The following is a 15,750-nucleotide window of genomic DNA, read 5'->3' as shown; positions in this document are numbered from 1 at the left end:
TCATCCGGAAATGCGTCCGATGTCTCAGACACCGGCCGGTTCCGCTGGAGAGCCAAATGGCTGATCTACCTCAGGCACGTGTGAACGGGACGGCGGCATTTTTGCGTGTGGGCGTGGATTACTTTGGGCCAGTGTTGCTAAAGGAAGAGAAATTCCTGAACCAAAAATTTATCAAATCGTGTGGCGGACACCCGCCACCGGCAAGCCGGCGAAAAATCATTAAAATATTTCCTTTTCTCCATTTCTGTCTTTTAACAACCATTGCCCTTTTCAGTTAACTTTCGCGTGTCCGGGCCTCGCCGCACTAGCCGAGGGCCAAGGGTTTGACCGCGCCGGGAATTTCCCGACATGTGGCATTTATGGCGCGACGCGACCCTTGGCCTCGACTCGGGGGCGAGCCTGCATTTTTCCCTCATCTGTAACCAGTCTTCGCCGTGCTCTTTGCGCATACGCATCTACCAACTAGCTTCGTCTTTTTCCCTGTTTTCACATTTCTATTATACCATCCCATTCTTGTAACTCGATATCTCTAATAATAAACAGTTTGTCAATACCACATCACTATCAACCACAATCTCTGGCGTCATCCGTTTCCTAACCTCCCGATAGCACCACAAATTGATGACCCCGACGTGATTTGGCGCGATCCATACTCTTTCTCGTGTCAGGCTGTGTTAAATTTTTATTGTGAGTGCTAGGGTTAGTGAACTTGCATTTTAGCTGCAAACTTTGAGTGGTAGAGTCATGTGGGGCAAGTGTGCGCAGCGGGTAAGTGTGCGCAGGCTCATTTTTTATAAAACTGTTGACAGTAGAGTAGGGGAACTGACTGCCTTTAGTAGTCACTACGACGTTGGACAAAAGACTGGAGTCTTGTCTGACAAGGTTACGTAGTTTTAGTAATATTGGTAAGTAAAAATTTTGGTTATAATTCTTACGATTTTTCTCAAGTTGTGATCGAAATACTTTTATATTCATATTACGGTAATCAGTATTTGTTGTATCCAAGTATACTCGTTTATATATCTAGTTTTACTAATTACATATCAAAACTTGGTAGAATGACGCAACAGTGTTTAAATTTAACCTAATTTTGTACAGGCGGTTTGGGTTAAGTGTGCGCAGAAGGTTGTGGGGTAAGAGTACGCATATTTCAATGCGTACTTTTACCCCGATAGTCACAGTTGTTTGTGTATTGACATTTCTTTTTATTTGTTTCAGGTTATACTTATATATTTTATAAAAAAAATCGACAATGCCTCTAAATTATAAGCGGAAGGCTCCACATAGATCCGTCGTTTCAAGTGATCAATTTGATGCTGCTAAGCGATTAATTGCTGAAGGCTTAAGTAAAAGAAAAGCAGCTGAACAAGTTGGAATGAAGGAGAGTACTCTGAGGAAACGTTTGAAATCTGACTCAACTGCAGCTAAATTAGGAAGATTTACTCCAACATTTACTATTGAGCAAGAGAATGAGATTTATAACTATTTGAAAAGATGTGATGATCTCTATTATGGCCTTAATATGACCACTCTAAGAACACTGATCTACGAGTATGCTGAATTAAATCATATTTCTCATGGTTTCAATAAGAATTCAAAGATGGCTGGACGTGATTGGGTATATGGTTTTTTAAAAAGACACCCTGACTTAAATCTACAACAACCCACGCAAACTAGCATAGCTAGAGCAATGGGATTTAATCGTATTCAAGTTAATCAGTTTTACGACAACTTACAGAGTCTTCAAGATAAATATAAGTTTAAACCTTCTCGAATTTATAATATGGATGAGAGTGGTATCAATACTGTACCAAAGAAGATTCCTAAAGTTATTTCAATTAAAGGTAAAAAATTAGTAGGTAAAATAGTTTCAGCTGAGACAGGTCAGACAATTACATTGGTTTGTGCCATGAGTGCTACGGGGAGTTATGTTCCACCAGCTTTTATATTTCCTCGTAAGAGAATGAAGGGTTATTTACTGAATAATGCACCTTCAGGAAGTATTGGAATGGTTTCTGATTCTGGATTTATAATTACCAATCTGTTCTTGGAATATCTTCACCATTTCAAAGAAAACGTACAGCCGACTAAAGAGAATCCAGTGCTGTTAATATTAGATAACCACAGTAGTCACCTTTCTTTGGCTGCTGTCAACTTTTGTGGTGAGAATGGTTTCCACTTACTTACGCTTCCACCATACAGTAGCCACAAAATGCAACCCTTAGATCGTGGATTTTTTGGACCATTAAAAATTAAATTTGCTTACGAGTGTGACAAATGGTTAAGTAGCAACCCAGGGCGTGCCATTGGGCAAACAGAGGTGGCCCAACTAGTTAATGAGGCTTTTAAGAAAGTCGCGACAGTTAGTAATGCTACTTCAGGTTTTAAAACTTCTGGGATATGGCCTATCGATAGGGAGATTTTTTCAGAAGAAGATTTCACGGCAGCGTCTGTGACTGATATTAACCTTCCATCTACGTCATCAGAACAAAATATCTCACAGAATATCATAACTACTATATCGACAGCACTTTCCGTATCAGAGTCTTTGCCAAGTACTTCTAATGCTTCAATGTTACCAGAACCTCAACCGAGTACGTCTTCAAAATTATGTACGCTACCAACTTCATCACACTCGAGAACTGGAACAGATTCGGCTTTAGCTGTCGTGACTACACCATTAGGTTCTCCATCAGCTGTCGATCCACATTCTAATGAATTTACTCCACTCTCATCAATACAACCGTTTCCAAAAGCAAAAGTACAAACTAGACGAAGAAAAGGCAAAAAATCAGTAATTGCTACTGATAGTCCTTTTAAATCAGAGTTAGAAAAGAAAAGTCAAGAAGAAGAAGAAAAAATAGCTAAAAAAAAGCGACGTTTAGAACTAAAACAAGACAAATCTTGTGCAAATAAAACTGCCAAAAATTCTAAAAAAAAAAAAAATAAGATTGATACTACTAAAAATAAGACTGTTAAAATTAAGGCTAGTCAAAAAAAAAGTAGAATCTAAGGAAAATGATTATTTTTGCGCGTTGTGTGGCGAAAAATACGTTGATCCACCTACAGAAGATTGGATTCAATGTAGCTCATGTCATAGCTGGTGGCATGAACAGTGCACTCATTATCAAACAGGTACTTTTATATGTGATATATGTATAACTGATGACTAAGATTTTATTATAATTCGTTGAAAATGATCTCGTTTTAATTTATCTCGATACAAAAATGTTAATTACTTTAAGCCTTATTTTCGATATAAATTGAGATAAACAGTATTTATGAGAGTATATATTTAATATATAAATATTAAAAATAAAATGAATAATGATAAATGTTGATAAAAAATGATATTTATGACATTAAATATAGTTTAACTATATTTAACAAGCTACCGTTTAAGTTATTATAAGTGCGTACACTTACCCGCAGTGCTGCGCACATATACCCCGATATTGGGGTAAGTGTACGCATTCTGACTAAGTTTTATTTTATTATTTTTCTAAAATTACCATTAAGTAAATTTGATTTCATGTTATGTAATTGTTAAATCAATAAAGCCTTTAAATGAATAACTTTTTTTTAATTTATTTCATACGAAAATTATAATTTTATAATAATTGAAAAAAAAATGCGCACTCTTGCCCCACATGACTCTATTGGTGACCGGATATAGCCACCAGATCGTGTAAGATGCCGGCAGACGCTGTAACCGACGTGCGAGCTGCGCTAGACCGAGTCGCTGCGCATATTCCACCGTTTTGGCCCGCAGACCCGGAGATGTGGTTCACACAAGTCGAGAGCCAGTTCGCGTTAGCGGGGGTGGTGGGGGACGAAACAAAATTTAGCTACGTCGCAAGCAATATAGACGCGAAGTACGCCGCGGAAGTGCGGGACATTCTTACGCGGCCGCCTGCGAGCGGCAAGTATGAAAAATTAAAAACGGAACTAATCCGTCGTCTCAGCGCGTCGCAGGAACAGAAGACGCGGCGATTACTCGAGCACGAGGAGATGGGTGACCGCAAGCCCTCGCAATTTCTACGGCATCGTCAGGCGCTAGCAGGCGTCGTTGTACCGGAGAGCCTCGTGCGCTCGCTGTGGCTCGGCAGGCTACCCTCGTCGATGCAGGCTATCCTCGCTACGCAAACGACCGCGAACCTCAATACGGTTGCCGAGTTAGGCGATGCCATCGCCGACGCAACTCCGCGCCACCAGGTCGCTGAGTACGCGGGGAGTGCGGGTAGTCTCGAAGCCTTGGTCGAGCAAGTAACGGCAAGCCTGGCTACCGCCGTGGCCATGCAGAAACAGCACCAGCAGGACATCGCGGCAATCCAGCGGAAGGTGGACGACCAGCCGAGCCGATCACGCACACGTTCGCGGCAGCGTTCGCTGACCAGGAGGTCGATTCTGTACTAGACGCAATGAAGGGTCGCTATGAAGCGACGCAACACGAAAGGTCGCTTGCGAAAGCGACGCTATTATAAAAAGCGATTCTGTACCAGGTGCTATTTTGCGTCAGGCGTTACAAGCAAGCGGTTTCGCCGGCGCAATGGTTGCGTTCAAACCGTGGTTTGAACCTCCCGTTCTAAAGGAAGCCGTGAGCCTAGACTTGTCAGGCGGCGATATAACAATTTTTTCATGTTACATTGTATTTGCAGTTTTGTTGCATTGTATTGCATAAATAAACCATCAAAATTTTTGTGATTTCGAAATTTGTGAAGAATCAACGTACAAAATGAAGTAAGTAAGGAAATAATGTATGAGATTAATATTTATATGAAATTAATCCATAAGTAATGAAATAATACATTTATATTAATATATGTATAAGAGATCATAACCTTAATTATGATCTCTAGAAAAGTTTTGTTTCATTGTTCTGTGTGTTACTTCTGTTAGCTACATTTATTCACAAAATTGCTATTTAAAAAATCTGTTATAAGACGTTATAAGACTAGGCATATTTATAAGATGATAATGGCAGGTTTTATGATGTCACATTAATATGAACATGGATTTGTTACAGTCCTACTGAAGCAGCAAAACGTTCCCACAAGCACAACAGTAAGCAAAGGAAATATTTGATTGAATATATGTATAACCATAGAGAGTTTGCAGCAGGACGGCTTATAGGTGCTCGAGGAAAAGAAAAAGGAGACGAATTATGGAAGGCACTGACAAGGGAATTGAACTCCTTAGGGTTTGAGAAAACTCAAATTCAGTGGCAGAAAGTGAGTAAACTTCGAAAACCTTTATTCCTTATAAAAACGTTGATTTTTTTAACACTGTTTATTTGCAGTTAGTGTAATTTACTTATAGATGAAACCATAATAGGTAAATTTTTTTATTCTCATTCACCAAGTTTCTACCAGAACTGAAATAAAAGTTTTAAAACGAGACTGAAAGTTTCGTGACGGTGGAAACTCTGTTTTTGAAGAACAGTTCTTATGGCATTTTTTAGGTTTGGAAGGATATAAAAACTCGAGTCAGAGCCAAAGCTGTCAGCCTTGAAAATGCCCGCATTAAAACTGGCAATTTTCCTGTGGATAGTAATACGCTATCGGAGGAAGATTTAATGATCCTCGGATTGATAGGACCTGCTCTAACAGAAGGGTGCAGGGTCCCTGATTCGATGCCTGAAGAGATGATATGTAATGAGAACATTAAATACAAAAACTGCTTACAGAAAATATTCTTTGAGATAGATTATTTACCGAGTACAAGACGAGATCAAAATTGCGGCAAATAATTTGAAAAATATGCGTGAATGAACGATAATAACTGATAGTATTAAAGTAAGTTAAATTTAGGCTGAACAAAGGAACTCATTTATGTCGGATCAACTGCTCTAGCTCAGCCCCCATGAATGGTATACAAATTAATCCCTTCCATTTAAATGATTGAAAAGCCAAACATGTTTATTCATGTACATATTTCAGTCTGCAATCACACAACTGCGGGAAGCAGACGAGTCGGTGTTAAACGAGATACCTACTCATATATCAGTATTCGAAGAATACAACATAGTTTCGACAAACACCACAATTGGTAAGCGTATGTTCCGAGCAGCCACGTGTATTACTAACAATAATGATGTATGATATGATGTTGTGGCAACGTGTTTTATTCGTAGAATCAGACACGGCAATAGGACAGGAGGAGGAACACACCATACAAGAAGCTGATGAATTAAAGCACCTTTCAGAACCCAAAACATTGGTAGAAGTTGTCTGCAGTGATGATGGCATAGCATCATCATCGCACACACTGGCACACCCATCATTGCAGCAGACAACCCCAAAGATAAAAACAGCCACACACCCTGTCAGAGCCTTGCGCAAGAAGAAAAACAAAAGAAGAGATGATGTCTTTAAGACGGTTGTAGAAATGCAACAAAAGCAGAACGAAATACTTGAGGTATTTCTGTTTAAACTGTATATGAATAAATCAATCTGCAAATTATTATGCCAGTGGAATTGTGCAAATATTTGTACTTATATGTTTTAGAGAATGTCACAGGCGATGCTAATGTCTGCAAATAACGAAGCCAAACGACTGGAGCTGGAGAAAGATAAATTAGAAGTGAAGAGGCAGATATGCCAGGCTCTCAATTCAATAGCGGTAGCGATGACAGGATTCCATTAATCTCCATCATATTCTTATTAAAATTTTTTTTTTCATAATACGAAACTTTATGTATGATTTCTTACACACGGACGTGGTTTTGTTCTTAACAATTTTGTGCCAGTGACATGCTCAGAAATTGAGATGTAAAATAAAAACGCCGAATGAGTTCAGGTTAAATAAAGTTTTTAATTTTTTTGAACGCCCATCTTTTTTGGCAGGTTATGCACATTTTTTTGTTCGTTTTCTCTTAAATTCCGTAGGATTGCCATGGAAACCTTAAAACATAGTCAGCAGCAGAGTAAATCACAAAAGTTACTTTTCATAGCGAAAAATCGATGAAAGACAGTAGACTTTAAGGAAGCAATACAAATTTAAACTCACGCGCTCTTTCTCATTCAAAAAAATTCAAATTAAATACAATTTTCGTCACGTACAGGACATCTCAACGCTAGAGATATGGTATAAGATATATATCTATCATGTCTCACCAGAAACATACAGTAATGCTCCAAAGTATTTTGAGAATATAAAATTCGTCATCACTTTGATCGATCGTTTCTCTTACTTTTCTTTATTTCAACTTTATTTTCGAGTAATCGAGAGATCATTTTTAACAACTATATAGAACATCGAATTTGTTTCAACAAATAATATTATTGATTTTTGTAGTTTATTCTTGCATGTGATTAACTCAATTACTATGTTTGTCAAAATACTTTTGGGCGCTGCTGTTGTTGTATGTATGTTGAATGGTTAGTACAACACGGACAATATGAGCCTTAGAGGGCGCACACACTGACTTAGGAATGGCTTCAGCCCTTGTAGCGTATTGACGCATCAACATTGTCCTACCACTCATTATTAATAAATCTTACTTTTATTTACATAGTCTTGTTCATTTATTTATAAAGAACTTAAACATAACATGGCGCTGCGGCTAAAGTGAAAAAGTAGCATAAATTAGTGAATTAAAGAAGAAGAAAAGACTAAATAAAAGTACAGAGTGAATTGGTGTGAACGTCAACGTATAACAAAGAAACAAAGAAAAATGGCGCCTCCCGAACAGCCTCAACCGACAGTGACGGTGAATCAAGTAGAAGAAGGTATTACGGGCTTAAGACCCCCGGATAACCTACAAAACTTAACGGCAAAAGAATTTAAAAGATGGGAGAAAAGATTCGAGAGATACAGAAAAGCGTCAGGTGCACACAAGAAAAGTGAAGATGTGCAAGTGAATTTATTGCTACATTGCATGGGTGAAGCGTGTCAAGACATATTTGAAACACTTGTATTTACGAACGAAGCAGACAAAGATAAATATGATGAAGTGTTAAAAAAGTTCAGAGAATATTTTATACCAACGAAAAATGAAAGTGTCTGTGCACACATGTTTTTCACAAGAGATCAACAACCAGGTGAAACGTTTGACTCATACGTCACGGATCTGAAAAAATTAAGTTTAGATTGTGATTTTGGTAACATGAAAGATAGAATGATTAAAGATAGAATAGTAGCTGGAATACATGAAAAAAAATTAAAAGACAGACTATTGAGAGAAAGTGGATTAACGCTTCAAAAAACAATGCAAATATGTAAAGCGGCAGAATTAGCAAACGAACAAGTGAAGAAATTGAATCATAAAACGGAGATAGCTGCAATACAGTCGAAGAGAACACAAGGCACGCGCGGGAGAGGAGCCGGGAGAGGAGCACACGGATCACGTGATCAACATCGAGAAGCTTCGAGAGGACAAGGACAGAGGCAGTCAACGAACAGATCGACGCAAGAAGAACAAAAGAAGACGTGTCAAAGGTGTGGATATCAACATCAGAGAAACAACTGCCCGGCGTATAACAAGATATGTAATGCGTGCAAGAGAAAAGGTCATTTCGGTAAGTTATGTAAAAATGTTAAAAAGGTACAAACGATAGCCAATGAGTATGATGATGTAACTAGTAATTTAGGAGAATTACTTATACAAGTGATTAATGTTAACACTGTAGGAAGCGTAAATAATGGTTGGTATGAGCAAGTGCATTTTGTTGAAAATGATAAAAGTATTAGGTGTAAACTTGACTCAGGCGCACAAAGTAATGTAATATCAATGCAAACATGTAAACAAATTGGAATTGATAAGGTAGAAAAAAGTAACGTGCAGTTAATTAATTATGATGGCAAAGAAATTGATACAGTTGGCTTTATTCATAAAAAATGTAAGATTAATGGTAAAATAAGCTCCTCAAGATTTGAAGTAACTAAAGAAAATAATGCTTCTGTATTAGGTTTACCAAGTATTGATAAGCTAGGATTATTGAAAAGAGCAAAAAGTAAAGTTGAAAGCATTGAGGACAAAGAAAACTTACCTATAGTTAAAAAATTTAAAAATTTATTTGATGGTAAAGTTGGAAAAATTAAAGGTTATAAATACCAAATAAAATTAAAGAAAGATGCTGTAGAAAAAATTGAACCTTGTCGACATGTGCCATTTAAATTAAAACCTAAGTTAAAAGAAAATTTAGATAAAATGGAAAATGAGAAAATAATAAGTAAAATTGACAAGCCAACAGAGTTTGTTAATTCTCTAGTAGTAACGACAAGATCAAATGCTGAAATAAGAACATGTTTAGATCCTCAACATTTAAATAAACAAATACAGAGAGAACACCTACAAATACCTACTGTAGAAGAGATAAACGCTAATAAACCTAAAGCTAAAATATTTACTACATTAGATGCGTATAAAGGCTTTTGGATGATAGAGCTCGAAGAAGAATCACGTGAATTAACCACGTTTAACACACCGTTTGGCAGATATAGGTATAATAGATTACCGTTTGGATTATGTTCGGCTCCGGAAGTATTTTATAAAGTATTTTCTGAAATATTTAAAGGTATAGATGGTGTTGATATATATGGTGATGATATTATAATAAGAGCAGAAACAGAGGAAGAACATGATAAAATTTTAGAAAAAGTATGTGAGAGAGCTCAAGAACGCGGTGTTAAATTTAACTTAAGAAAATGTCAATTTAAGCAAAAGCAAGTTAAATATTTAGGACATATATTATCTGAAGAAGGTGTTAGAGTAGACACTGAGAAAGTAAGAGCCATTGTTGAAATGAAAGAGCCTTGTGATAAAAAAGAGTTAATGAGATTTTTAGGTATGATTAATTATGTTTCAAAATTTATACCTAATGTATCAGAAATAACAGCAAGCCTTAGAATGTTAACAAAAAAAGAAATACCGTTTGTATGGGGTAAAACACAACAAATTGCTTTTGAAACCTTAAAGAAAAAACTTTGTGAACCACCAGTTTTAGCATATTTTGATGTAAATGAGCCAATAACACTAAGTGTAGATGCTTCAAAACAAGGCTTAGGCGCAGTACTTTTACAAAAGAATAAACCAGTAGCGTACGGTTCACGAGCACTCACAGAAACTGAGCAGAACTATAGTCAAATAGAGAAAGAAGCTCTAGCAATATGGCATGGCTGTATAAAATTTCATCAATATTTGTGTGCTCAACAATTTACAGTAGAAACGGATCATAAACCGTTAGTATCTATTATTAATAAACCGCTAAACAAATGTCCAGCGCGTTTACAACGTATTATGTTAAGTCTACAGCCATATGATTTTAAATTAGTTTATAAGGCTGGTAAAGAGTTGTTAGTGGCTGATCACTTGAGTAGGTCATATTTAGATGAAAGTGAAGAATCAAGTCAAATTGATATAGAAGCTCACGTAGCTATGATAAATAGTAGTTATAATATAACAGATATGAAGTTAACAGAAATAAAAGAGAAAACAAAGAGTGATGATGAGTTAATTGAAGTAATTAAATACATAAAAGAAGGTTGGCCAAATAACAAAAATGAAGTAAGCGAAAAAGCAAAATCGTTTTTCACATATAGAGATGAATTAAGTGTGTATAATGGAATTGTTTATAAGGCTAACAAAATTGTAATTCCATCAAAAATGCAGAGTGAAATGTTAGAAAAAATACATTATGCACACTTAGGTATAGAGAAATGTAAAATGCTAGCGAGAAAAACATTATTTTGGCCAATGATGTCTAAACAAATAGAAGACTTAATACAAAATTGCGACATATGTAAGAGATATCAAAATAATAATGCAAAAGAGCCAATGATAAGCAAAACTGTACCAAAGCTTCCATGGCAATCAGTGGCTGTTGATATTTTTTATTTAGATGACAAACGATATTTACTAGTGGTTGATATGTACAGTAAGTTTGTAGAAATTGAGATGTTAAAAGATATGTATGCGGAAACGACAATTAATATGTTAAAAGTAATATTCGCACGTCATGGAATACCTGAAGAAATGTATTCGGACTCAGGTACTCAATTTACAGCACTGAAATGTAAAGAATTATGTAAGAGTTGGGGTATTAACCATAAAGTAACTAGTCCACAACACCATCAGGCTAATGGGCTAGCAGAAAGACATATTAAAACTGTAAAAAGAATATTAAAAAAAGTCAAAGAAGACGGTAGAGATCCTTGTATAGCGTTAATGCAAATGAGAAATACTCCAATAAATAATGAAGGCCAAACACCTGCGGAACTATTGTATAACAGAAAAGTACGTAATTTTATACCAGAAGGAGAAAAAAGAAAAATAATTGACAAAGTTAATGAAAAAAGACATAAAGAATTAATTGCGAAACAAGCTAAACAAAAATTGTATTATGACAAAGGTTCTAAAAGTTTAAATCAATTAAAAGAGGGTGAAATTGTTAAAATAAGAGATGAAAACAAAAAGACACCTAACGAAAGTGCGATAGTTTTAGGACCTTCAGATGGAGAAAGATCATACATGATTAAAAAAGAGAATGGAGAAATGATGAGAAGGAACCGAAGAATGCTTATTCATGGCGGTAAATTCAATGAAGATAATAATAACTATGATAGTATAGAAGTAAATAGTGAAAACGGGTGTAATGAGCATTCTTTGAATCTGTCTCAACAAAATAATAATAGTTTAAGCGTGCAAGAGAGTTCATTGATCAATAATCAAAACCAAAGTAATGATAAATTAATCCAAACTAGATCAGGACGCACGGTAAAAAGACCAGCGTACTTAAACGATTACCAAACATAATAATTATCAATCTTGTCTATTTTGAAAGAGGAAGGATGTTGTATGTATGTTGAATGGTTAGTACAACACGGACAGTATGAGCCTTAGAGGGCGCACACACTGACTTAGGAATGGCTTCAGCCCTTGTAGCGTATTGACGCATCAACATTGTCCTATCACTCATTATTAATAAATCTTACTTTTATTTACATAGTCTTGTTCATTTATTTATAAAGAACTTAAACATAACAACTGTATTTCATATGATTTTCCGGATTTTTCACGAAGTCACATATACACCGCCAACTACAAGTGCATAAAGTTGTCTCGGATAAGTTGCTGTTGTACACGGCGTCCCTCAGCAAGGCGTGCTCTTCCTTCAAGAGGTTCAGCAATATAAGGTCCGGGTGCTGGCATAGCATTAGCCTGTGCGACATCTTCCTCGGCGATCTCTTCAAATGGTATTCGATAATGCAAACGCATATTATGCAACATGGCACAAGCATTGATTATTCTTCCCGCCATATCAGGCTCGTACATTAATAAACGTTGCTGAAGTAGAAAAAAATATAAAATGACAATGAGAATAATTCGCTCTAAATTGAGTTTATAATTGTTGACTATTCTGACCACAAACTCACATGTGACAAGCATCTCCATACCGATTTGAGTGCACCAAAACATCGCTCTATAACTGAGCGGGCACTACAATGTGCAGCGGTATATATATATACTCAGGTGATCCATTTGGAGCATTCGGTATTGGTGTCAAGAGCCATGGTTCCAAAGGATAGCCTGAATCATCTAAGTAGTAAGATAGGTAGATGAAATTGGGAATATATAACTAGTGAGAAGGAAAGAATAAAATTGACATTCCGATTCCGGAATTACTAACCCAACAACCATGTTTGCCTCTCGCCTTGCCTGTGACACAGCTCCATAAGATTGCGCACAGGTGACTGCATCCAAATTGCAGCATCATGACGAGATCCTGGGAATCTGGCGCTCACATTTAAAATACGGAGTTCTGGATCACAAATCTAAAAACAGCATTTTCATTTCAATGGATTCATTATCGACAGTGAAATGTATTTTGCATTATTGTTCATCGATAGTATCAAGAAAATAATGATAATCAAAAGCACCCATTTATTTACAAATTCGAGTGATTACCTGGTAGTGAACTCATGCGTTATGTATGATAATATACCTACATTAATTCTATCATGCATTACACTTGTACTTCAATTTCAGCTAACCATTTGAACATTCATAGAATGATAACCATGGTGATTCACAAAAGCTTCCTCATTCTCTTTAGGAGCAACAATTCCGACATGAGTGCAGTCTATTGCGCCAATTGCTCCAGGAAATGGTTGTGGAGCATTAGCAAATTTTATTTTAGCTGCCTCTCTTTGCTCCGGAGTGGCAGGGAATTTAATCCATCGGCAAAGCATATGGTCGTTGATAGCAACGGACACTGATCTGATACACCGGCTGACTGCAGTCTGACTCAAAGCCAATGCAAAATCCTGTCCTATTGCTCTTTGATAAGAACCAACTGCATAAAACCGAATGGCGCAAAGAACCTGTAGGAAGATAAAGAAAGGATCATTAATTGTGAAATTCTTTTGTGATAAGCGCACAGAATGCGCGTATGATAACATTTGCTTGTAACTCAATCGACATACTTTCAGATTATATACTTACTTGAGTTTCCACTGAAAGACCATTTGGGCGTTCACGTTGCAGATGTGGTCTCAGTTCTGTCACGAGGTCCCTCACTAAATCTTTTGAAACTCTGAACAAATTTTTGAACTGAATATCTGGTAAATTGAATACATTCAGCTCATCGCTCAACCTCTTGCGGGTGATTCGTAACTGTAATAATTCTTCGTCCTCTTCTTCAAAATCTGCTATATCGACGAGTAACATTACCATAGCCATCTAAAAATTCAATATTTGATACATGATCTATGGAAAGAAATAGAAACAGCACTTCACTGCTGTTAAGCATACCACTATTAATGCAGAATTCACAGCACCTTATATTAATTGCCGTACACTCGACATCATTCAAATATTATATGTGTACTAAAGCCAGACACTTTAAGGGAATGTGAAACCCTATCCCCTCCTCAAATCTTAGATGCAGATTTTTTCAAAAGAGTGATGAGTTTTTGGGAATAAGAAAAATATTGGCTTGCGTAAAATTTATAAACGTAGTCCGTAATATTTTGCTTTTTTCCAAAATATTAGAGCACCCATAAAAAAATTTTTAAATATTTTTTGATATCGGCCGACGGTGTTTCACATACTCTCAAGAAGAGGTCCAATTAAGTCCCTTCTCTGCCTTTTCGCAGCGATTAGCGCGAGGGAAATGGAGCAAAAAATTCATAACATATTTTTCCCTTAAATGAATGACTAGAAGCATTTAAAATAGTGAAGGCTTCTGCATCTAGCAATTAGACAAACAGCCCAACAATTTTAGTTTCCAATCCATCAAACGATCTTTCAGAAAAATCTGTTAGTATTAGTTTGAGGTTATGTCGTACTGACGCCTCGCTGTAATCGTTTCCCCCTGTGTTCTTGAGCTAATTACTCATTTACAAGTGTATCGTAATTTCTTTTAACATCGTCCTTGTTGTATGATTTACACACATATATGTATATGATGCGCATCTTTTATTTAATAAAATTTTTGGTTTGCTTAGTTCTTAAAGTATATTGCGTAAATCGTATGTGCAGTGTACTTACATTTTAACACTCCGTTCACAAGTATTTAACAATACAAAAGATAATGTAGCGCGAAACACGAAAGTACGGGACTCTAACCTCACTATAACACACTTTCCACAAGTAATTCAATAATAAGATACGTCACATGTTACATTTTACCTCACCTTACAACGCAATGAAAGACGCAATCCTGATTGCACGGGATCGACAGCCTGCACAATATTCTGACGCTGAATATCGTCACTGACGCAGTTACTGCGCCAATTTGAGATGATACAGAATCGCGTCGTACGCAATATATAACGCTTCCGACGCTATGTCGACTTTGCGTCGGACGCTATTCGATTGTGCCTAGTACAGAATCGACCCCCAGGGATCGTCAGCGTGACCGAAGTTGCAACGGTGAGTGTTGGTACCACGCACGGTTCGGAGCCAACGCTACAAAGTGCACAACACCGTGCACCTACCTGTCGGAAAACGCGACGGGGGGGCGTTAGAAGCGGTAAACGACCCCTGCCCAAAATCACGCAGCTTATACGTAATGGATCGGGCAACGAAAACGCGATTTCTTGTAGATACCGGGGCCGATTTGTGCGTGTTTCCGCGAACTCAGGTGCGCGGCCCGCGCGCCAAAACATCCTACGAACTTTACGCGGCAAACGATACAACGATCGCAACATGCGGATTCGTTACGCTCAACCTGAACTTCGGACTCCGTCGGGAGCTCACTTGGCGTTTCGTCGTCGCTGACGTCACGAAGCCGATTATGGACGCGGATTTTCTCAGCCATTTCAGGCTACTCGTCGACATTCGCAATCAACGGCTCGTAGACGGGGTCACTTCTTTTAAGACACCCGGCAAGATCGCAGAAGATAGCCCTAGTATTGAAGCCATTTCCGGAGAATCGCAATACCACGCACTCCTCGCTACGTTTCCGGAGATTACGCGACCAGCGGGGGCACACGTTGAGCCTAAGCACTCAACCTGCCACCACATCCGCACGACGCCCGGACCTCCAGCGACCAGTAGACCACGCCGTTTGGCACCCGAAAAACTACAGCTCGCGAAGAGAAAATTTAGAAATCTTCTGCAACTGGGAGTCGCTCGCCCTTCGGAGTGCAGTTGGGCATCACCGCTGCACATGGTACCCAAGAAAGGAGACGAGTGGCGACCTTGCGGAGATTACCGTGCTCTCAACGATCGGACCGTTCCGGATCGCTACCCGGTTCCGCGTATCGAGGATTTCCCCCAGAGCCTCCAGGGGAACAACATATTCT

At 37.7% G+C, this 15,750-nt stretch overlaps 2 protein-coding genes across 2 annotated transcripts in view; both read right to left on the bottom strand.

Annotated features, from left to right (window-relative positions):
- LOC124214342 (uncharacterized) overlaps positions 1–15,750 on the bottom strand; it is a 474,723-nt gene that overhangs the window by 174,768 nt on the left and 284,205 nt on the right. The window lies entirely within an intron of this gene.
- Positions 11,992–14,737, bottom strand: LOC124214984 (putative nuclease HARBI1). Its single transcript, XM_069134211.1, has 6 exons — positions 14,638–14,737; positions 13,445–13,681; positions 12,994–13,323; positions 12,630–12,774; positions 12,376–12,538; positions 11,992–12,286 (listed from the first exon to the last, which is right to left on the bottom strand). The coding sequence occupies exons 2-5, from the start codon at positions 13,679–13,681 to the stop codon at positions 12,423–12,425; spliced, it is 828 nt and encodes a 275-aa protein (XP_068990312.1). The 5' UTR covers positions 14,638–14,737; the 3' UTR covers positions 11,992–12,286; positions 12,376–12,422.

Source organism: Neodiprion pinetum, chromosome 3 (genome assembly GCF_021155775.2).
Source record: "Neodiprion pinetum isolate iyNeoPine1 chromosome 3, iyNeoPine1.2, whole genome shotgun sequence".
NCBI classification, from domain to species: domain Eukaryota; kingdom Metazoa; phylum Arthropoda; class Insecta; order Hymenoptera; family Diprionidae; genus Neodiprion; species Neodiprion pinetum.
The sequence above is the reverse complement of the archived record's forward strand: the minus strand, read 5'-3'. Positions and strand labels throughout refer to the sequence as shown.